This window comes from Chelon labrosus (genome assembly GCF_963514085.1).
Source record: "Chelon labrosus genome assembly, chromosome: 9".
Lineage (NCBI taxonomy): Eukaryota > Metazoa > Chordata > Actinopteri > Mugiliformes > Mugilidae > Chelon > Chelon labrosus.
This window is the reverse complement of record NC_140359.1, coordinates 9,331,288-9,356,599: the sequence shown is the minus strand read 5'-3', so window position 1 is coordinate 9,356,599 and position 25,312 is coordinate 9,331,288. Positions and strand designations below refer to the sequence as shown.

Genomic DNA, 25,312 nt, shown 5'->3' with positions numbered 1-25,312 from the left:
TATACATAAAAAGGCATAGAAATAAGGGAATAAGCCTTTTACCACCATTATGTTAAGTAACGGGGAAAGGGACCAGGACAAATGCCTGAACTTTATTTGGCCACTGACAGTAAATGACAAAGGAAGTTCTCAAAGTACTACACTTTAATAGGCACATATATAACCACAAAACAATATTCCAGCTGTAATTTTTGAACTGAACGTAATTCCAAAATAATACGTAATAAATCTTTTTAAAATGACTGAAATTAAAAAGCCACATTATATATAATAAGCAAAAAAACAGGAACATACATTTATCATAATGAGATAAAACAAACACGATCTGTAATCACTCTGAAAGGCATTTTGTTCTGAGATAACAAAGGCAGAATGAAATTTCCAAACAAGGTATGTCACTGGACACTGTTCCTAGAGCCCTGAGAGTTTACTAGTTTGAATAAAACGCAGTACCTTGTGCTCTACTTAATTTGAGGATTGAAGAAACACACACACTTATTACAAAGCTAAAACAAATGCATCAGTCTCATAAATACAACAATAAAACAGTACCTTCATTTTCCAAAAAAATAAAAAATTCCGGCAGAGCTGCAAAGCTGTGATAACACTGCAAACTTTCTGAAAGCAAAACCTGTGAGTGTGGAGATTTACAGTGTTTTGCTATTAAATTCTATATATAGAGATGATGTCAATGACCCAAGCGTTAGTACCTCGATTTTTTTTCAGAGCAACATTCAAGGTTGCCTGTTAAGCTAATGGTTAGTTTCTAATTAGCTTTTCTCCATGCAGAAGTGCGATTTTGCAGCTCGACCAGAAATTACAAACGGCTTTGGAGCTGGAGTCAACGAGTATTTCTAACCGAGGAGTTGTCACTATTAATGTATGGTGCTGTCTGAGGATTTAGTGGCTTTACAATGCATACTGAAATCAGAAGGAGAGAATCCAAATAGCAGAGATTTCTTCTTAAATATTAGATATGAACATTAATCAAAACTGAAATCTAAGTGTACTTATTTGAAATCTCCTAAAACAGCATTTCTGCATATCAACATCATAAATCCTCTGCATTAAAACTGATTCCCCCTTCAATGTGATCATGTAACTGAATGAGTGTTTGAAACACAATGGGGGAAATTAAATAATGCTGACATGCATGTAAATGTAATGCACAAATACCCTAATTCCAGGCAGTGGAGGTAAGTGTAAAAATTATTTAAATACTGATGTGTCTGAGTACAAAAAGCATTCTCCCAGATTGAAATATATCAAGATATATGACATTTTATGGCACCACTCCTCATGTTAAGTGCAAATGATCAAAGAAAGGCAACAGGAGTAAAGCCACAGGAACACAGTAGTAATGACTGTGACAATAATCTCTATACTTTCAGTGGTATCTGTGCAGTCGCCCAGTGATGTAAAACCATTAAGAAACGAAGAATCCCCTCATAAAAGCTAAAAGAAATATAAATAAGTGTATAGTCATGACAAAGTCATATGCAAGCTGTTATGAAAAACTACTGTGGGAAGATTAGTAAATACCTATTGGGTCTTTGGGCACTGAGCAATATGACAGGAAAAGGCAGATGTGGTGGGGCGGGGTTACTGTGAGGTGTGCTGGGGTCAAGAGGAGGTGGTTCTCTGCCGCTGACTTCCTGCCCGGACCTTCTGTTTGTCATACTTGACGGAGACAATAAGGAAGACCAATAAGGTGACGCCCTGGATGCCCGCCAGGAGGAAGAAGTAGTAGTGCAGAGAGCAGTCGTTGATATTGCCTACAAGACAGAAAGCATCATGACTTTAATAAAACACTTTAGCTGAGACTCCCGACAATAAAAGTGGCATTCATGGTAATACTTAGAAACTGTGAGCTCGATGGTGAAATGACAGGTGTGGATATTTGGAGAACAAAAGCATCACTCCCAACACATTCAGAGGGCAACAGCAGGAGGGTTCTTTTATCACAAAGTACTACTCCATATTAAAAGAACACCAAAGGCAAAGGTAAATGGCCACAAGTGTGGCAGGCCGCTGTGTATTTGCTAGACATAAAAGGCCGACTTGAAGGGAGCATGGCGGGGAAACACGAATCTGTCAGGAATTAGGATTCAGCAGGGGGTCGGAGCGCTTGTTACTTCTCATTTCAGCACAGTGAAAACTCCTGAATGTGGCAACCATTGACCACGCACTTCAGTGCTAACACAGGGAGGCAGTATTGATGATGAGGGACTGAAGTATCAAAAATAACGCGGCAATACGAGATGTGATTCGAGCCATGGAGTCTTTCATCGGTATTAAAGCAAGGTTTGTTTTCTCATGGGACTGGGATGGAAAAAAATAAAGGGATGCTTCCACTGTGATTTGCAGGACTGAGATGTGGCTTGTTTTTGAAAGAGAGGGGAAGACGAAAAGACTGCGCTGACGGAACTGAGGACTTACGGTACATTCCAAGCATTAAAAAAAAATGGAGCAATGGTGTTTGTTGACATTCACTACCCTTTTTTTTTTTTTTTAGTTTGCAGAATTCAGCCAGCAGCAACTCTAACTGCCTTAACATTTGCTGGACTGAAGTGGTCGCCCTCATTCAGCAACAAAAGCTCAAGAGGAAAGCTCAAACAAATCCTGTTTTCGTCTCGCTAAGGGTTTACATGAAGGGCAAAGCTGACGACAATACAATTGTCTTCACTGTTCAAGTATGAAGACAATTGGATTGGCATTACAGCAGCTTTTGTCCTCTTGACAACAGCATGAGATGATACTTTTACTACTTTGCTAGACATGGAGGCATTTTGGGATGAAATGGCTATTGGAGGGAGGATGGGAGACCTTTCCCCCCCCTGCAGCAGTATATTTAAAAATACTTCAACAGTTCAAGGAAAGGCACAGTTGTACCTGTGGACAGAGAAACATGTAGCCTACGTCCTACATTATCTGCAAATGATTAAATGTGAAGACCAGGAGCAATTTCCGTCTTCCTCTGAAAGCTCCTATTAGCTTCTCCATGTGGAGCTGTCACACTGAATAAAGAGCCAGAGAAAGAGAAGCAGGCTTGATTTTAATTAGATATGGGGGCAATTCTCAAATCAAGCCCTGTGTACTCAAGTACAGTCTAATTACACTTCATGTCAGTTTATAGTTAACCATCCCCTCGGTCAAGATGGTGCTCAGGATATTTCACTTTTTCCACTGAGTCGTTTTTGAACATGTTCACTGTGATGCAGGAATAGCTGTTGTTGATTTAATTTAATTAATTTACCCTTTAAATGCTTAACATTCACAGGTAAGAGAGAAACTCAAATACAAAGTGTGGCCCAGGTCGTCGTCTTATACACAAACAGAAACGAGGCATAAACACTATGTTGTAAACGTGTAGAAAGATTAGACAACGCACATTATTGCTTCGGTGAATGTGCCTTTTAGCAAAATCTAGGAATGACACGATTGCAACACATTAACAAGACCGAAGACTTTATCTTAGTCGTGCAACAGCAACAAAAATGACAGGCCAATGTGATGCAAAGGATTGAAGACAAGCATAAAGAGCAGAATGCAGAGTTACACCAGACCCATTAAATGCATGTACGGGTGTGTTATAGTAGCCTGCTGTAATCTGAAGGCAATTCAATCAAGGTAAACACAGCAGATGTCGAATAATGGCACTGTGCTTGGGTGTAGGACTCGCCAAACGTGAGGCTGCAGATTTAATCAATGTGTCTGTCCTGCTCCCCTCGAATGGCTGTAGGGATCTAATGAACTGAAGGGCAAACCATTCACACAGTATAAAGCATCTGTGGACAACTGATATCGGAAGAATTACTCACACTAATTTATTGACAGGTGCGGACTGATTCAGCACTGATCGCCCTTTAACATTGTTTCTATGTCGATTTAAATGCATCTACTAGCTGGGGAATAATTAATTATACATTAGTTTACGTTTTATTCATTGTTCTATAACTGATGCACATTTTGTGTTGATAGAAGTATGAGGTTGATGAGGGTTTTCATAACATAAAGTGCCCAGCCCTTAACAGGACACCAAAAGTACAAAGCTTGGCAAAAACAAATCTGCTACAAAAAAAAAAGATGTTCCCTTTCTGAAGCATATGAAAACAGACCTGGAGACCTATGTTTCTGTTTTCAGTGATGTTTCTGTTTTCAGAAACATAGTGGGTACCCATTCCACCAGAATATCATCGTCTTGCTTTGAGGTGCCTCATCTGAACAAACCTCCCGCTTGTTTGCATACCTCCTATCCTCCAGTATTTGGTCTACACATGGCACCACAATACCACACAGACAAGCACACACCTTTCAAGCTCAGGACAATATCAGTCAAAAGTACTGGTTAAACTCCACACTGTCCCACCAAATGAATAGGGCCCTAATAGTGCACAGCTATGATGTCCAGCAGGTATATTTAATGTTTTTCTATTCTGTAATTTGATACCAGTTCCATGGTATTTGTGCATGAATACATAAAAAAATATAGAAATCCTTCCTGTAGACACATTTCTTACATGCTGAGCTCTACATTGACTGAAATACTGTCTACACGAGCAATTAATTGGAATTAATCAATTGGAAAATAACTAATTGTTATTATGTTGTTGTTATTGTGTTTTCCACACAATTAATACTAAATTAAAACAGTTAATTCCAGAAAACTTTAAACTGAAATTATTTGGGATTTATTAAGATCCATCTCCTCAAGATCCTAAATGTAGCAAATGTCAGGGGTTTTAACATTATGGGAAAAAGTGATGGTTTGACTGCCATCCCAAGGTTTGGGATTATTGCCCTCCCAGTTAAGAAGTCTGTCAAAAAGTCTTTCAAATGATGATCAAAGCGTAGTACATGTTTCAACTACATTTCGACCAAATCAACATAGTGCTTTGCGCCATCACTTGTGACCAGTCGAGCAGATGACACTCCACAATGTAACCATGCGTACGGTGCATATAGATCTTTTTTTTCTCCAACTCGGTACATGTCTTTGTTTATAATTACAGATTAAGTGGAATGAAGAAGAACTGTGGATGTCAGAATGCATCACTCTCTATAGCTTGGACTTTGATCTAGGAACAGAGAGATGGCTGATAACTCTGAAGTTCTGTCACTGAGTTAATGGAATGAGTGGCAATGGAAAGCCTGACCAACACTTGGACCCCTGTTGCAGTTTTAACTTGTTTTGTTGTAACCTTAATCTGGTCAAATGTTTAAATTATGAGAACTAAATCAAAAACCAAAATAGTGAGTGAATAATTCATGAAGTACAAAACAATGTGCTTGACAGCAGAGCACGGGAGGGAAAGAGAAGTGCTTCTGCAGCGAGCGTGCTTTCGTTTTCAGTTGATCATTTGCTAGTAGACAACAAACCAAATCTGCTGGTTACAGTCTTAATTATTTACAAAAAGCAAGAAATTCAGCATGCAAATAATGTAGGGGGAAGATGTGCATACTTGCCAGCAATATCCAAAATGTGATCCACAAATAGGTGCAGGATTTACAGAAACATATTCAAGAATCTCTGAGTTTGCTCTTGGGCAGACTCTGAATGTCAGCAGCAGGCCTGTAACAAATCCTGATTTTAGGACGTTTTTATTCCTTTGAAGGAATTTTTTTTTTTTCCTGCAGCCTTAAGATTAGTCTGACAGATGACTGGATCGCAACCTTTGTTCTATTTTTTAAAACTTCCCTTATAACTAGGAATGAAAAAGGGGACTGTCAAAAAGTAATATCCAATTTTTTGAACAGTTCTGAAAATTGTGCAAGCTTTCAATTTTGTAAGTGTTGCTACTCTTAATTTCCTTAGACATTAAATTAGGCTCAGCCTCCTTCCTTCAGTCTCCGCCCCACCAGAGCCCACTTGGCTGCCAAGCACTTTGGAAAAATACAGAAGGCTGATTATAGCAGCAAAAGACCAAACAAGTACACAGAGTAGAAATGTTAATGAAGATCATAAATATTCGACAGTTATTTTAAAGGTAAATCCCAAGCAAGGAAGGGATCTGTCTTAACAAAATTTTAGAACAAGTATTGTTACACAATTAGATTTTCACACGTGCTCAGGTTCTGCTTGCCAGCTCTGAGTTAGTAAAATACAGATTGTGATGACAGAGAGTGCCCCAAACAGAAGGGGTCAGCCATCTAATATCTGAATGATATAATCTTGTGGGATAATTTACCTGCAAGTGCATCAGTGCAGACCATGTGAGTCCAGATGAAACGGGTCAATATCAATTTAATGTTTGAAAATGGATCAATTGATCCAGACCTTCAGTGCAATGACCCAATATTTTAATGCTCCAGTGCCTTCAATGCCATCCTCTGCCTCAGAATAAAATAAGCGAGAGAATCAATGCATGTTTTTTTCAGCTATAAATAAATATATATTTTCTGCAGCTCTCATCTGACTTGGAAAACTGTATAATGCTGGATTGATGCTGGACTTTTTCAAATGGTTATAACATGCTAACTATATTTCTGTGGCCTCCGTTACCTCTGACATGTCTAATACATGGACCTAAAATTACATTTTCATCCAGCCCTTTCAGACAGAATAAAAGTGCCTGTTACATTTGCCAGATCTGACATTAAAGGCTTCCATTAAAACACTGACATTTCACTGAGTGTGACTGAACAGGATGTGTGAATGTCAGCTCGCTGTGAATATCTGAACACGTCAGACATCTGATATAACATCAGTCAGGACCTCAACACTGGTCAAAGAAAAGGCCATTTCCTGTCATGTGACCAGAGAGGTTCACAAAAACCATTTACTTCGAGTGAATGATATTGCCACAAAAGAAGAGCGAATCAAATGCAAAAGTCATTTCCCGGAGACAAAAAAACCCTCCTCCTGTATAAAGGATCATTTTGTGAAGAGAGTAAAGGTTGATCTTTGATGGACTGTATGAAATTAAATTTGTTGCATGCAGGAAAGGATGTATTGGTGTTATACCAGACCTATAAAAATACCAATGAATGATGGATGACAGCTCAACCAGATGTAACCACAGCGGCAAACAATGTGCTGTGGGATCTGAGGATCAATAATTTCAACACATGAGCTCACCGTTTTAAGACTGAAAACAGATGTAGCTGAAATACTGCAGAAACATTTTCACACAAAGGTTGCAGACCATGAGATTCCAGTAGCGATCAGGCATAACATTATTATATTGGCCTAATATTGTGTAGGTCTCCATTGTGGCTGTACTAATCCAGTTCTGCAAAAATAAATAAATAAAAATATGGAGAAAATTCCACCACCACAATGTCAGAGAGAGAACCAATCCTAAAGGTGGCAAAAATAGTTATTAAGGTCAAGGTTGCAATTACTTTTTCCACACTGATTTTAAGTATTGCATAGCATTGTTGGTTATATAAAAACTATTATTAATTAAAACTTGCATATAGTGTTGAGGATCTGACACAGATTAGTATGAGTTTCACAAAAAATAGAAGAGGTCACGGGATTATGTGTCAGTAAACTCTATAAATTGAACTGAGAAAGGTAAAAATTGTTTGTTGGATCATTTTGCTTACGCAACGGACCTGACATATCTTACCAGAATGAATTATTACAAACATAACTTTACTTTGAGTAAAACATCCACCACAACAAGAGATTGAACCTTGATTGTTCTATCTTGAAATATTGTAATGAATTACAAACGTGATGGATTCTTCGTGTGACATTTTACACACTTTGCTGACTAACATTAGTTTGTGCAGGGAGGTGGGTTGATGGAACTACAGAACATCAGGAGAGCTGAGCATCCACCAGTGAGATGCCAAACTAGCAGCGCCATCTCCATGTAAAGCTCCAGGGACAGCTTTACTTAAGAGGAGCACGGCTACGTAATCAGACCCCCAGCCTGTGATTAATGTTGCTGTCTGTCTTCAGGCCCGTGCAGCTCAGTACAACTCAGCACAGCTCACCCAAAATGCTGTTTACCACACACAGTTTTGCCCGCAGCCATGGAAATAAGTTGAATCCCTTCCACCTAGAGAGCCATAAGATGTGGAAGAAGCTAACATCCAACAAACTGAAAAACAGCTAAAAAAACAAACTGCGTGATTCCTGACTGTACTTAATGCCTAAGCTTTGTGCCATGTGTCTTTTATCAGTGGCCAGGAGGATGTTTTGTTCCATTTCTGAAACTCACCTTCTAAATGACATGTTTTGGAAAGCAAAAGGAGTCTTACAGCCAATCCGGCTTTAGTTTAACTTCCCCTCAAGTGATGCAAGGCTGAGCAAAGGATGGATTTATGAAGCACACCGAGCATCTTCCAGTGCTAACATCATCAAAAGTACCTCTCTACCTGTCGGCACACTGTATTAATGAGCTATTAGGTGTTTGTGGATAAACAATTTACAGTGCTAGCTTATTTACCGCATGCTCAGGGAAAAGTGCATCTGGGTTGGGAGCCTCCGCTCGTCGGGGAACCCATCCATCTGCTGCCATGCTATTCATTCTACCACTTGGACAGATTTACACAAACCTTTTGTCATTAGTCTGGCATGTCTATTTATAATGTGAAACACTCTTAAAACAAGAGAATTGTGCTGCGTGTTGCACCCCTTTCCGTGCCTAATTTGCAAAGTCTTTAAGTGGATTTTAAATCAGCACAAGCTGAACACTCCTAGGGTATGCCCCTGAAAAACTAATTTCTGTATTCTGCATCGATACCAACATTTCTCCTGTGGTTTCAAGCATACTGTCTATAAAGATAGTCAATAGTACAGTCTGGACATCGAAGAGCAGGCTTCGCAAAGTGTCTTCCAAGTGGGTTGTGGACAGGTCTAAGTATAGATCAGTCACCATTGTGCTATTTTGATAATGACGATGGTATCAGGATATTTTGAATAGAACAGCCTCATTCTTTAATTTTAGGCAAAAACAAAATCCTCTTATGTATGACTCCTGCTTGCAGGTCAAATGGTTATTTTGTCAAAGACACACACTGGAGTCTCACGCCATTTACTGTGTGTTTCTCTGCAACTGGAGCTGGAGCCTATCCCAGCTGTCATCAGGCGAGAGGCAGGGTACACCCTGGACAGGTCGCCAGTCGATTGCAGGGCTAACACAGAGAGACAGACAACCATTCACACTCACATTCACACCTAAGGCCAATTTAAAATCACCAATTAACCTAACCAGCATGTCTTTGGACGGTGGGAGGAAGCCGGAGTACCTGGAGAGAACCCACGCAGACACAGGGAGAACATGCAAACTCCACACAGAAAGGCCCCAGTCGGCCCATGGATTCGAACCGGGGACCTTCTCGCTGTGAGGCGTGCTAACCACCTTGCCACTGTGCCACCCCTTTTGAAGAATATCATTATGGAAATTGCATAGAAGGATTTCTGGCAGCAGGAGCTGTAAACACAACGGTGATGTATTCTATCCATCGATTATATATAACCATTTATCCTGTATAGGTTTGCTTGTATAAAGTAGTCTTTTCCAGTTGGCATTGGGCGGGGGGCAGGGTAGGACCTGGACCATCGCCAGTCCACACTAGGACGGTGATGTATTATCAAATTTTATATTAACATGGCTAGCAAACAGTTGCCTGCAGTCACATAGCTGCAGTATGAGTCATTTGGATGTTAAGTCCAATATCCATTCACCTTTTAACTCTGTTACCTGGTTGCTAATTGTGTCAGATGCCTGAATTAAGGAATGATGAGAGTGAACCAATGCAGTATGTTATAAAATATCAATTATAGGTGATTTAATTTGTTATCTACAGACGTGGACAAAGTTGCTGGTACCCTTCTGTTAAAGAAAGAAACACCCACGATGGTCACTGAAATAACTTGAAATAGACAAAAGTAATAATAAATAAAAATTTACTGAAAATGAACTAATGGAAATCATTTTGAACTGTGGTTCAACAGAATAATTTTGTTTGAATATTAAGTTAGGGATACCATCATTTTCGTCCAGGCCAGTTTCATTATTTTATTTATTTATTTTTTTTAATTATTTTGTTGAACTACAATTCAAAAGCCTGATTTTCATTAGCTAATTTTCAGTAAATTTTGATTTATTATTACTTTACAGTTTCAAGTTATTTCAGTGACCTCTCTGGGTTTTTGTTTCTTTAACGTAAGGGTACCAACAATTTTGTCCACGTGTGTATTTCACAGAGGTAGTGTGTGTCACTGGCATCCCATATTATGAGTGTATATTTTACCAAAGTCTTTGTGCGATGACATCCAGCCGATTCCCTTGAGGGAGACAATGGCCAACAAACCGGAACCCACGAAGGAGCCAATCCCAGAGAAGAAAAAGAAGAGCCCCATGATAGCACTCTGCATGGACTTGGGGGCTGCAGAATAAGCAAACTCCAGACCTGCAACAAAAGGTGTACAGAGAACATAATTGCTTAATAGGTGTGGAATCACCTGAAGCACACTGGACAATAAATAAAGTGCTTTTTAGACAAACACTTTACCCGAACACATGTAGAGTTTACAGTGGCGCGACAAGGTAACGCTGTGTCCTGGGGTATATTATAGGTCTTTATCCATCTTACATAATGGATTTTGTTGACAGCAACAGTGACTTTTAAATACTGTCAAATACTGTGTTTGAGAGAAATAGGCCCCCTCAGCAGCTGTTTGGCAGCTAATTTTCCAAGGTGGCAGTGGTCTGCGTTGACATTGTTGGGTACTTTGATTGCTACAGGTCTCACAAAGGAGTTATTTCAGGAAAAAACACATCAGTCTGTATTTACTGTGACATAAAAGGAAAGGAACTGAGAAAACGTGAAAGAAACCTAAGAGAAAGAGAGATGAGTATAGAAAAAAAACCCAGAAAATCTGTGTCTCATTTGCCTTAAGATCTGTCTTGCTGCAAGCTGACATTGATATTTTCATGGCACCTCAAAGATATGATATTTCCAAATGAGGCCCTATAGCCACATCTGTCAGGAGAGATTAGGAGCTGCGGTTAAATACATTTGCCTTTTAACACATTCCTTGGAGGGGAACACTGCACAAATTAATGTGATGAATAGTTCCCTTACAGATACCTGAGTTGTGTAAAAAGCACCATAATAGAAAGAAGGAGATAAGAGCACAGACATAAGGTTATTAGTCAGTGGAAAACAGGGACGACCTTTACAGAAGGTCACAAAAATACATTTGTTTATGTCCTTAGCTAACCCTTTGATAGCAACATGCACTGGTCAATAGCCATGTATATCACAGGGGATTGTAAAGGTTGGTGAGGGTTCTAAGATACATCTCTGACTGCAGAGGGAACATACAGACCAGCATTGTAACGTTACGCTAAATCATAATGCTGGTCTGTGACAACAATTTCCGATACAATCAAAGTGATGGCAGTAGCTTTCCCCACATGCAAAACAAACAACTTTACCAAAAGCATTGTGACCAAAAGCAAAAAATGAATGAAGGAAAAAAGAGGAAGGAATGGAAATGTACAAATGTTTATATAATTCGTTCTTCTTTCTTAAAAAAAAAAAAAAAAAAAACAACATCATCAGGCATTAACTTTTTAAAAAGCGCAAATTAAAAATACTGTAGGGAATCATTTTGCAAGTTATTTTCACGTTCTCACTGCCTAACAGCAGGCAAAACTGGTATGTGTGCGGAAAGAATTATCCATTGTCCTACAAAACTGGGGATTGCAGTGAGGAAGTTTGATGGCACCGGAGGTTTTAAACAGATTTATTCAAATAGAAGACTACTGTGGGGAAATGTTCCTCTTTACCAGACATATGTCACAATTCTGTCAGCCAATTGTCCTTGAAGTAAGCCCCGTGGGATGGTGTGGAGGGAGAGAGGAGAGTGAGTTTATTTTAAGAATCCCTATAGCTTTGTTAAGTCTGGATTTGACTTTCATAGGGACCCTGTACAATTTGTGTAAATTCCAGTGTTTTGTAGAAGCCTTGTGGATTTCTGTTCAAGAGGTATATAATATCCAAGCTTATTAAACTAATTTCAGTAGGTCTGGATTTCAAACTTAAAGCTGATGAATGCTCGTTCCCACAAAAACCACGATGTGACTAGATTAGCTAGAAAATCCTTCCAGTGTGGTTAAAAAAAAAAGTCTCAAATATTAATGACTGTCTTGATCTAGTAATAAAGCACGTACACTACGGAGGAGCCCACAATAGCATGACTCATAGTACTAGGAGAGTGACTCAATCATGGCTGGAGGCCTTCAACCGTCTTGAATCACTAAGATAATTGAGGCATGAAGACATGGGCATAGAGAAAAATAAATAAATAAATGAAGATATGAAGACAAATAAACTTGAATATGTTGTGTGAATAGCAGTCCAATGCATTGTAAGATGATAATGGCCCATAGCTGCCTGCCACATTGCAATGTAGTGCAGAATTCCACTTTTAGTGAATTTCTCACAGACAGAAATTCGCCTCTTTTAATAATGAGGAATATTGTTAGTGTTGTTTCCATTCGTGTCTGAGATTGTGCAGCTACAATCTGATATAGCGTTTAGAGCAATTCCTCACTTTGTCACATTATTGTATTTCTGGGGCAATATGCCCTTACCTCCCATAGCGGTTAATGAAATGGCATTTCCTCTCTAGGCCAAGGCTCACGAGAAATGAGAGCCAGCTTACTGAGCAGTTTTCTGCTGATACCCGAAAAGTATCAAAGAGAATTTGAAGCTGTCAGTAACAGAATGAACTATTTCTACTGACCTGCTTTGATGCAATGCTTTTCTTCTTAATAATTTTCCGAACAAGAAAAGGAAATCTATTTCTATCTAAAATGCAAACACTGCTAATGTTTCAGTGAAGGGTTATGGGTAGTCTCATATTTATGAGCATGTGTCTTTGAATCATATTTACTACAATTAATCATCTGAGCATCTGAACTGTTAACATTTGACGATACTGACAAAGTACTGATACTGATAAAACAGCTGAGTGGGAAAATGAAGAATTACCAGACTGCACGAGGGACGGGCCAACATTGCTATGGCCATGCTGCTAGCATTTCTAAAAACATATTGCAATAGAAGACTATTACCATATCGACCACCACTGGTATAAACCACCAGTGAGACTATTAATTCTTTTGTAAGCAGGAGATGTTTAAGGCTCATTTTCTTTGGTCTACAAAAGTAACTGGCTGCTCAATCAAACTGGTGCCCTGATAAACGCACATACCATCATTTTCTGCGTTCTGTGTAATATATCAGTGTGTCAGCTGGGGAAGACTGATAACTGGATAATTACAAGTTGAACTTGCATTAGAGCAATTTGTTAACATTATCTCTCTTAGAGTACGTGGTTCCTTGTGAGTATTTAATATGAGCAAATATATTTAAGTTCATAATGGTAAATGACAACATATCAGCTGACAGTGAGGTGAAAAGTTCATGTAATAATGTGGCGACAAAGCCCATATGAATATTTATCCATCTTACCATCTACCGTATTTGGTGGACAATAAGCAGCAGATAAGAACTAATGTGAGGTCACTGGCTGAGACAAAGACAAATCCGTCATCATTTCAATTGTAAAAAAGTTACTTTATCCTAACCATATTTATAAAATGTCCCATCACTAAACAGTGCCTTGCAGTGGTATGAGAAAATCAGGATGATCAATTATCAATTGATGTCCCTGGCTATTTTCTCTGGACTACAACCCACAAACACATTAAGCTGGTTCAGTCCGGCAATGAATCAAAGACAGTATTCAAAAAGGGTTTACACATTAGTCTTCATTGCATTCTGCTTACAAATATGGACACAATGGGTTTTAAACCACAATCTATTCAGTGAAGGTGAAATAGATCGACTCAAAGCATGAGGCTCATCACAGAGGAATTCTGGGTTACTGTTAGAGTGAATCATAATGATTAACTGGTCACAGGGTTTAATGAGAGCTTCTAACACAGATGAAAAGGCTCACAGTGGATGTCAAACAACTGTACCTGCAATGCTGGCAAAGATTTCGCTGATTCCTATCAGCACATACTGAGGCACTTGCCACCATATGGGTAAATCAGCTGCGTAGTAGGTAACATTGTCAAACACCTGGTCAATGGTACCATTTGATTTGACGATCTCCAGTCTTTTGGTTTCCAAGATACCTGATGGGATGGACACAGAAAACACAACACACAGTGAGCTGAGGCACAGAAAAAACAAAAACCCTAAACATACTAATATACATTATAGATGCAACACACATACTAAACTTAAATTCTACACACTAACACTAACAATGCATTGGTTTAATCTAGAGATTTTGGAGAGGATGGAGAAACACTCTTAAGTCCTTGACACCAACAAACAGCCAAGCGCTGCCCGAGTCAGAGGATTCAGAGACATTTCATTAAGGATTTAGCTCATTTTAAGGCTATCCTACCCCTTCATTAAGATGTCCTCCGCACACTTTCGTTTTCTGGCCGTTAGTAATGCTTCGACAGTTCAATAATAAGGACCAAGCTTTTGTGATCAACTGCCGCTGCCTTCTTAAAGCTTTATTTGATACTTATTATCATGTAACCAGCAGCTATTTCCAGATAACTCCCAGAGACAGCCTCCTATCATAACTACACTTAATGCTATATTTGAGAAGAGTTGTAGCCTTGTAATCCGAATATCCTATAATACGAGTCGTCTATCTCGGGCAGCATAGCCACTGGGCTGCCCAGAGCAACAAACACAAATCCTAGCGTTTTTTTCCCCCCTCCAAACTAAACATCACACATCAGACAGCCCACTGTGATCCCTGGCAACTCTGAACTCCAGATGCTTTTGAACACCTAAAAGCCACTGAACTTTGATCAATTGAGATTAGAACACAGACTTAAGAGAAGGTGATAAAACATTCTAAAAATATCTCTTCAAAACAGATGTCAGCTCCGTTTTTCAGAGCTGGCCTCAGCGTGAGGCTGAAATCTGGGAATGTTGAACACAAATAATCAGAAACAGTCCACTGTCTGCTTGACAGCATGTCTTCTGCTGTTCCCGTACACTGCATGGGAGGTCCAGCTGTCCTCATGACACGTGTGTCAGCCTGCACGACGAAACCCTGTGAAATATTGCTCGCACCAGTCATGGCAAATTCCTGCAGATTTCATGCACAATGTGATGAAAGTGATTCTAACGCTGAGCAGCAGTGGTGTGGCCACTGCAGGGGACACAGAGTGGCAGGCAGACAATGTCATGTGTTCAGCTGGCTATTTTCTGGGCAAAAGATGCCACACTTGGACATTCACAGCTATCCATCTTTCAGTCTCTAAACAACATGATTTCAGCGAGTGGACAGATGCAGACAGCATCGAGGACACACACACACAAAGCGAATTGAGGATGCCGTTTAAATTTAATATTAGTGAAGAGCAGCTCCCAGGAGTAAATATGCGCAACAGAATAAACATGAAGCAAGGCAATGCTGGCGATAAACAGGACACAAACCCAGCATTATTTTTGTGTTACTCATATAATTGCAGATACAGTACAGTTATACTTTATCTTAATATCTTAATTGCAAATCCTATTACTGTAGATTTGTTCCAGTCTTTGATTTGACTCCTAAAAATCCAGGTCATAGCTGTGTTGCACACTAGTTGTGCATTCACCAACCATTGTGTGACCAATGCCCCCACCACTGCACCGTCATAAACCCTTTCTCTCCACTCCCAGCACTCAAAATTGCTTTCTGAAATATTCAGAATTTATTTTACCTGGCTTTAAATGTAAGGACTGCACTTTCTTTCAAGATGCCAAATGGAAAAGTAAATAACAGCATAGCTTTTCAACATCAAAATGAACACGTTAGAGCAGCTCATGCCCTCTAAAAAGAAAATATTACTTTAAACCGGAAAGTAGACACATTAGATTTGGTTAATAGAGCTTTTACCCCATCGCACTGATCGAAAAGGATGCTTTGGATGGGATAAGTCAGGCTTTAATGACTCTCAGGCTAGAGCATCTGAAGGATGTCTCTCAACAAACTTTGTCATCCCTTCTTCACCCATGTATTCATTCATTCATCTTCTATACCCGCAGTATATAAGAGGTCCCAGGTCTGCTGGAGCCTATCCCAGCTGTCATCGGGCGAGAGGTGGGATACACCCTGGACAGGTCGCCAGTCTATCACAGGGCTAACACAGAGACAGACAACCATTCATACTCACACGCACGCCTACGGCCAATTTAGAATCACCAATTAACCTAACCAGCATGTCTTTGGATGGTGGGAGGAAGCCGGAGTACCCGGAGAGAACATGCAAACTCCACACAGAAAGGCCAGCCGGCCTATGGATTCGAACCGGTGACCTTCTTGCTGTGAGGCATCAGTGCTAACCACCTCGCCAGACAAGTATGTATTTAGAAACATAGTATTCCCTTCGGTTTGTATACCTTCAGTCTAAAAGTCATACCCACCATTTACTATATTAAAAAACTGCCACTAGTAACATGTGAAATTGTATTTAGATTTAAAAGGCCTCTTCAAGGTGAACTTTTAACATTTGTGGATGGCTTCTTTTAGACTGATAATGAACCACTTTTTAATACTGTGCTTTATACATGATGGTCTCTTGAACATCTGGCCTTTCACACTTTCTGCTGTAAGGTGACTATAAAGAGAGAATTATTACTTTTTATAGGAGGTCAAGGATTAAGAGGATTACCAGTTAGTGAATTTGATGTAACAAAATATAATGAGTAAGATCTGACTTTACTTTGACTCCAACCGTCTGTATTCAATTATGGATTATATTTGTTGGAAATTTTCAATGAAAAGAGGGCTGCCAAGATCCCTAACAGGCACTCCGGAGTTAAATTTCATAGTGAAACAGAAACTCTGATTATATTATGCCCTTTATTTACAATGCTGAACTGTGTTTGTTAGTCTGAAACGTATCTTTATTTTTATCTATTAGTATTTGTATGAGAAAAAAATATTCCTTCACATTTATCCCTAACAACTGCTGTCAAATTGGATTAAGTGCATATTTAACAGATAATGCAATATACAGTATAAGTGTTAGTAATAACTGAATATGACCATATTCTATGAGGGGGATGTAATGCATACCTGTGAAAGGAGAAACGGCAGAGTGGAAAAAATAATGTACATTGATTCTCAGGAGTGTTACTGATGTGCTTTCCTCCTGCCTCCAGGCTCTCTCAAAAGATTTTAGCCTGGAAGTATCAGTGTGGCAGCACCCACTGACAGGTCTAGCTGAGACTTTATTTCCAAAATAATCAACATCCTGGAATTGAATAGGTCTGAAGAGTGCTGCTGCATGTGAGTGCAGTAACAAAGGACCAGAAAGTTAGTTGCCACAGCTCCCCCTGTGATCTACAGTGTGAGGGAAAAATGCCAAACTCCAGGCTGCCTTTCTAGGTGGAAAAAGGATGTTTTGATTCAGGGACAGATAACACATCTGTGACAGACCGTCTGTTGAATCCTACAAAAAGCAACACACTACAGGCAAACATTAGTAAGGAAAAAAAAAAAGAGACTAGCCAAATACCTGTAAATCATACTTGTACTAGACCAGAAGTTTCCTCAGCAACCATGTTTATACCCCATTTGTTTCACTGTTGGTTAGTCACTGATGTATTAATGCTAGGGCTGTCATACTGTCAAAATGAAGGCGTTAATAATGCATTAATGCAAATTCCTTTTAACGCACCAATGCGCTATTAGTATGACCTCAGCCCAAACCATATTTTGTGAAATCAGGAAGTGATCAAAGCAGTAGTAATGCTGTGGAAAGAAGTCTGAAGTGTGGTCAAAGTAAATCATTTTACTAGTGCAGAGGACAGTAATAGGACATGTAGCAAAGAAGAAAAAAAACAAGCAGAAACAAACAAGCAGAAATGGATAAAGAAGCTGGTCATTTCAACGGCAACTTTATCTTCCCGGTCCTGCCAGATGTTTTCTATACAGCTGAGATGTTGCACAAACTTAAAAAATATCCCTTCCTATTGACTGCCTTAATTTGTACCATGTATTAATACTTAAAAACTGGGTTGAGGACTAAAATTAATAAATGAGGCAGATGTGGCAATACAGCAGCAAAGCTCATTGCAAATGGAAAACTGATTGCATGTGGCATTCACAACAGAAAATAAGTGCTACCTTTGCTGTTTGTGTGGCCTACTTAAGTGACAATGCATATAGAACACGTCTGTTGCTGCACTCACCCGCAGCCACAGCCGAGCACATAACAAAGAACATTCCCACTGCAATCCTCTTCAGAGAGGAGGGCAGCAGGCCGCGGCGTTTCAGGATGGGGTCCACCACTTTGTCTTTAAGGGGAATCAGCATAAGGATGAGCACTGCGTCAAACATGGTGAGCCAGGCAGCTGGGAAGCGGAACGTCATCTGGGGGATCCAGAGGAGAGAGATGAGATAAAAATGTACAAAAGGCACCAAAGCATGAAAACTACAGAGAATGTCAGCGCATTCCAACACAGTTCACCAAGTGTTTGTGTTCAAAAGAGCGTGTATGTGTGTATACTTCAGTAATACTGCTTTGGCACCCCCAGGTGGTCAAAATCAAACATAACGAACTGAGTTCACAGTCAAGACAGCACATGGTCACAAAAATGTATTAAGAGTGAATAAATATTAAGATTATTATTCACAGCAGTAAATCACTACAGCAGTAGTATTGATAGCATTCTTGTCTTAACATGCTTATCTATTAAAAGTGGCATATGTGACAAGCTGTTAATTCAAAATAAGTTTTCCAGTTCAAATCTATTACCATAAAGTGCATTCTTTGAAAGGAATAATTACACTGTGCAAACAAAGCAACTGGCATATCAATCAGATAGAAAACCCACTGTAAGCATACAAAGTATCTACAAGTTTAGGCAATATCTCATTCAGTGAGCAATGAAACACTGCAAACTGCTGGAGACGTTTTTTTTTTGCAATTCAAATTCCAAGTGCCATATGAGCCCCTGATGCGTCTCTGGTTTAACACTTCTGATAGCATCATTTATTCTCAAATTGAATTTCCACTTCTTGCAGTAACCGCTGGCAATCTATACACAGCTCCTTAGAGAGTGTTTTTCTCCCTTGTTTGTGCATTATCATATTCAAAATGATAGGAAGGGCTAAGTGAGACTTCTTCTCTGCCAAGGAAAGCCACAGAGGTGTCCCAATAGACCAAAAGCCCTGCAAAATGTACATATGCATTGGGTATATGCATATACCCAATGCAAATACTGTATATCTCATATCACTGGTTTTCAAATGATTAATAATAATAAGACCACATATATTTCTGCTAGATATTATTGCACAACTAGATCTTGATTTACCTTTTCAAAGATCTAAAAATTTCAAATTAAATCAAGGTAGAGGGTAAAATCCATCTCTGCTTGCTGTCTGTTTAAAGAAATGTGTAATCTTTGAAAAGAGGCTATCAATTTATTAAGCTCACAAAATTACATGGCATTAAAACTAGGAACTACTGCTCTGTATACATCACTGGTTTACATTAAAATATAATTCTGAATTAATTAGTTAAAATAATTCCAGTCTATAAAAATGCAAATAGCCAAACACTGTCTGTAAATTCACAGATTTAATCGTATTACAGTATAAAGAATTGTTTCCCATTCACTTCTGCTTCAAACTGCCAAATTATTTATTTAAGTCTGGATTTGGTCTCCTTGAAGAGAGAGTATGTGCTCTGGCTAGTCATTGAAATGTGTTGTGTGAAGTGAGGTGAGGGAGCAAATCATAGAGGCATCTAATCTCACTTCCCCTTTTGATGGAGAAGTGTTGAGGTTAGTAGTGGGAAAGGTTTAGTTCTGTTTTTGATACACGATAAATAGTATGTGAAATAAATATTGACAAATATTGTTCTTAAACAAAGAAATGTTAAGAAATTACTGAGTAAGAGTAAACAACAATGTGTCAGGTGTATTAGCGTTACTGTCTGCCCATATATTTGTGAAATATAAGAATATATATGTAGCATGCATACAAGGTTAGACAGGGTGGTTTACAGACTAATGTTTCACTTCATATTTCCGTGAAGTCAGTAGACTTCACTATCACCTCAGGCATGCCTGCTCAAAAATAAGAACAGACATCCTACAATATATATATACTGCATTTCTAGCCTATTCGGTTTCACCGCTTTTTAAACTTTTGAAGAGTCGTGTAACGTGTAGAGTAGCAGAGGGAGTTTCAGTCTTCAAAGCCCTCCAGAACTCAACATACAGTCTGTCAGTCAGACTAAGGTAAAGCAGCAACATTCGCCTAAAAGGATCAGGTGGAGGCGCTGCAGTGGAGCGATACAATCACAGCCAGGATGCTAATCTGAGAGGTATTAGTCTGTGAAGTTCTTAATCCTCAAGGCATTACAAGCCTTTGTTGCTACCTCCAGCTGTTGCCTACCATTGTGTGTCAGTGACCTACTGACTCCTTTAGTTTTAGCGGCGAAATATCAAGCTCAGAACTAGTTGTGTGGAAGCAGGTTAGAACTACATGCTGATATGTTTAATTAAATACAATTATAAAATTACAGAGAAGAATTACTGAGCCAGATCACAATGTCAGATCCGACTGGTGCTATTTTTCAGTTAATCAAAAAACAGGTATGTGGGGTGAGCATGTCTCTACTTTCGGTTACCTGATGGGAGCCAGCAGTGCTGTTGAAGGCAGTATCAGGAATCCTCAGATGGAGGCTCTGCAGGACGTACGTTGTCTGCATCTGCAACACAATAAGGAGATTAGAGTCTCAGCATGAGGTAATTCTCCACTTTATGATCACCAGGGTGCTGCAAAGCCATTCTTCTGCAATTTTGAAACAGAAAATAATCTTCCTTAATATTAACACATATGGGTGCACATCTGCACCCAGGAACGCTGTGTTCGTATATTCAATTCTGTCATATTTTCATTTTGACAAACATGTCTCATAAATTGAAATCTAACTGAACATTGGCTAATCTTACCTGGAAGTACACAGTCCAGTACGGAATAAGGGCAAAGAAAACCGGAAGGATTTTAACCAGTGATTTTACTTCTTCTACTTTTTCTTCTGGAAATTTTCCTCCATAAGTCTCTTTGGCGCTGTCCAGTAGTGCTGGTTTATTGCTTCATAGGAACAAGCAAAGGAGAAAAAAAAGATTGAAATATTTTTTAACTACAGTGTGATTACTGACATAAAAAGAAAAAACTAATTTAACTAAACTATAATTAGTCTAAACTCTTGAAGTGGGAGACTTAATCAACCTTTTTTTGTGAACATCTTACCCTTAAATAACAGCACTTCTAGAGATAAGAAATAAACTTTAATCTAAAGCCTATAATCCCCATCTCTGGAGAAAATGCTTTAATAAAAAATTCTTGAAAGGCTGAGTGTCCAACTTAAAATATTCAATGTCAAGTTTCGGCGCTCGATGTGCTACTATGGTTCAAAGTCAAGTATTAGCGCTTGAGAATAACTTTTCACCACAGGGAATGAAGATTAATACATAAACCAGGAGGAAAAATAATTATACATGGGGATCAAAGGAAGCTTAATGATAAAGGTCTACCAACAACACCTAGCTGTGTTATTCTGTTGGATCAGATTCACCATCCAAGTAAACTCTGCCATGAAAACAATACTTATCACACTGCTGGACGAAGGCTACCCGTTGTGACTATTGCCTGCTTTTCTAGTTCAGTTAAGGTGTGCATGGTTTTTTCCACTTTTGAATTATCTTTTTCTTATCACTACATAAAATGACACACAGAGGTGACATGCCATTCTTACCGGAGCAGGTTAGGCTCCTTTGGTTTCTTTGAGCAGCAGGTGAAGGCGAGGATCTTGAACATATCTGTGAAGGCGCTGCCATCCGCAGGCTTGGAGATGAAAACAGTACGTCCCAGGAAAAAGACAACAAAGGAGATCCCAAGGCACACAGTGGGAATGATGTAGCCGTACAAAAAGCTGACGTTTTGCTGGATGTAGGCAACAATTCCCAAAGACAGGATGGCTCCTAAGTTAATGGACCAGTAGAACCAGTTGAAGAATCTGCGTGTGGCCTCTGGTCCTCTGTCTTTGACCTATAATCACAGGGAAAAAAGCAACCAATCTTATGCATAGGGAGAATATATATATATATATATATATATATATATATATATATATATATATATATATATATAGCTTGCAGCTACAAAGGCATCATGGTCATCAGTGATTTGATATGCAGGTTTTGAAAGTCAGTCATTAGAAATTAACAAAGACCAAAATATTTGCACTTAAACTATTGTTGCATTGGTCAAAAGAAATTAAATAAAAAAAGTTAAACACAATCTACAACTCGAGGGAAAACACCGACACTGACAAAGAGGAACAATGATCACAAGTCGAAACTACAACAATGTGGTGTCACATTTGAGTAAAATGCCTTAAATTACTGTTGACGGCAGAAATTATGACTTGTCACAGTGGGGACATAGTTCCATTTAGTGCCCCAACAAACAATGACAGTGAACCAGCATTAATAAAAGCAGGACCTCCCCTAAGTAGAACTGAGCCATTATGAAAAAAGGTCTAGTAAGGGTGTCTATAATAGTGGTATTTTGCTGTCCTATCCTTGCTTGTAATATTTATAGTAGCATTAAGTTGGCAAAACCATTCAGTGTAAAACATCCAAAACAATGTTTTTGAAAATAAAGATCAAATTTTTGTTTATTCTTTATCAGAGCCAATGACCGTTCTTACAGAATATTTTAAATTAGTTTAGCAAAACTGCGATAAATTCAATCTTACTATCTATGCAAGGAAATATTATTATTCTCATAATGGCACTGATCCATCCCAGAGGCAGTTATCCTTGTAGACGTGATTTTATCAGGGCATGATGAAGTGGATATGTCTGTTATATATGAGCACAAAAGACGCCTGTGTACAGCTACAATTAACTACTGTGAAGATAACGTCAGGACTCTCTGCATAAATCTTTCTGGGCCTCATCTCTGCAAGTTGTACAGTGTCCGTTACAAAACACTAGACTGCTATGTTACCAACAACTGCATTATAACCTGCTTTCAAATGATGCAGAGTACATTTGTTTTTGTTTCTTCTACGCATAGGAATGACACAAGATCAATCACAGTAAGTGGTCGTACTTCATCCGGCCTTCAGTCCTGCCAAGATCCAGCAAAGATTCAATATACTATCTTGTTTTAATAGTGACCCTCCATCAAATACAGAATATGATCAGTATATATTACACTAATAGACGGACGTCTGAAATGACTTATAAAAAGGGCAAAAATGTCCACAAGTGCAATATAATTTCTTGCCTGTGCTTTAACTTAATGTCCCAACCTTAAGAACGTTCCACCATCAGCTGTGTATACAGATTCATCTGCACTGGTCCAGTATGTAGTCCCCCAAAATGCAACTTCAGTCTTATGATGCTTAAGTTGAAAATTCCCAACAATCACAATGCCAGTTATCACTAATTCCAAAACAGGAATCACGGCACATGTAAGTACGTATTCACATGTGGAGGAACACTTACAGGAAGAATCAAGATTGACTCTTCCTTTATGTGGGAAATTTCAAATTTCAACTTCAGCACTCAAAAAAAGTTGTTTTATATTGGTATGCCAGAACTCTGACTGACACTAGCAAACCCCAGCTGATGTATTCCATACAGTATATTTCTGTGAAGAAGCTTCGCCAGAAATGTGAAAATCTTGTTAGGACCGTGGTGGGCTCAGGAACTAATCAGATTCACCGCCAGTTCCCTTTGAGGGGCTTTGTTCACTCCTGGTTACAACATTTTGAGAAACAATAACCCCATTGATGACATATTCCCATTTCTATGACTGAACTAGTCGAAGCTCCTATGGATAACCTGACAATATTTTGTAACCAAACTGACTTCTTATTACCACCAATGCAGAATTGAAAGCGTTGCTCTTGGGTGTTTGTTGGATGAGTAAGTTCATGTGAAGGAGAAGTGTCACTGATTCTACATTATGCTCCGAAAACATCTTCTTATAAGTGGCCATATTGTTCAAGATGTCATGGTGTGACAGACATGCCATCACATGCCTGACCTCACAGTGTCACAGTGCATACTCAATCTTTTACAGGCATATGCTGGAAAACAAAGTCATTCTAGTCTACGTGTTTAAAACAGACATTTGGATATTGTTTATACTCTACCTGATCTGCTCCAAATGGAGTGATGTTGGACTTCACAGTACCCACGCCTAATGCAATTAAGAAAAGTCCACTGTAAACAACTGGGCCACAATATGGGGCACGGATGGGGCAGCTTACACCTGTTGGAGTGACACTACTGTTCAGACACTCAGCAGGTTGCACAGGAAAAGCCATCTCATCTCCACACAAGTGTATCCTGGTGTCTTCTTGGGAAATGAAAGGGAAAAATAGCATGCCAAGAAAATACAGGATCAAACTTGACGCAATAGTCCAGAACTTTCCAAGGTATGCGTCCGCCAACCAGCCTCCGAACGGTGAAATCAGGTAGGTAACTCCCATGAACATCAGAGGTGCCTGACTCGCCTGAGTGCCCTCCCAATAAAAAGGACTACCATTGAGAAAAAGAACCAGATTGGACGTGATGCCGTAGAATGCAATCCTTTCTAATGATTCAGCCAGCAGTATGGCTGCACATGCCAATCTTCTTCCATGGAAGACTGATGGTCGTGAAGGTCTGCTCCCATTGCCTGAGTCCAGAAGAGGGGTGCTCTCATTGGCATCCCTGTTGTTAGCCATTTTCAACCAACTGAGTGGAATTACGTTTCTTCCTGTTTAGTAAGAGTTCAAGCCTGTAGAGAAAAAATACACAGCAGGTTAAGCCAGATGTTGTCAGCACTGCGTACGCTAACAAAACAGCCAGCTGTGCCGAACATTTTGAATGCCTAACCAGAGCCACCTTCCTTATCACACGAATAAAAACACTTAATACAAACTCTGAGTAAGCTAGCATTAGCAAACCGACAGCTTGGTAAGAGTTTGGTTTTACATTACCTTTAATAATTAACACATGTCCCAGACGTCTTCAGTTATCTCCATTAACCTAGATAATACCAACCGTTAAACTGTTTCGTTTGCCTCGCCTTAAAGCGACACTTTACCAAAAGAGAACTGGAAGTCAACAAAAAACACTGTCACAGTACTGTCGCGTGACACAAAGTTCAGTTGAAACTGTGTCACGCTTGCGTTGCTCCGTGCACGATCTATAAATACAGTGCACCGCACGCGCCTCTTGCGCAGAGGCGCTCAACAGACCATCCATATGATTTAGAAGTCTGTGCTGT

The 25,312-nt window shown here is 39.3% G+C and overlaps 1 protein-coding gene across 1 annotated transcript; it reads right to left on the bottom strand.

Moving 5' to 3' along the window:
- On the bottom strand, nucleotides 1-25,225 carry slc15a4 (solute carrier family 15 member 4). The gene is made up of 9 exons (XM_084551490.1): nucleotides 25,023-25,225; nucleotides 24,192-24,820; nucleotides 21,777-22,069; nucleotides 20,971-21,112; nucleotides 20,646-20,726; nucleotides 18,196-18,376; nucleotides 13,959-14,117; nucleotides 10,213-10,371; nucleotides 1-1,775 (listed from the first exon to the last, which is right to left on the bottom strand). Exons 2-9 carry the CDS (start codon nucleotides 24,765-24,767, stop codon nucleotides 1,624-1,626), a joined length of 1,743 nt encoding a protein of 580 aa, XP_084407616.1. The 5' UTR covers nucleotides 24,768-24,820; nucleotides 25,023-25,225; the 3' UTR covers nucleotides 1-1,623.
- Nucleotides 25,226-25,312: the final 87 nt, after the last annotated feature.

Bases quoted from the DNA above. Each gene is read 5' to 3' on its own strand.
- slc15a4 (XM_084551490.1), bottom strand. From the start codon at position 24,767: ATGGCTAACAACAGGGATGCCAATGAGAGCACCCCTCTTCTGGACTCA. The intron at 18,377-20,645 runs GTAACCGAAAGT...TGGATCCCCCAG, and splicing joins GCACTGCTGGCTCCCATCAG to ATGACGTTCCGCTTCCCAGC. The intron at 14,118-18,195 runs GTGAGTGCAGCA...CCATCCCATCAG, and splicing joins GTGCTCGGCTGTGGCTGCGG to GTATCTTGGAAACCAAAAGA.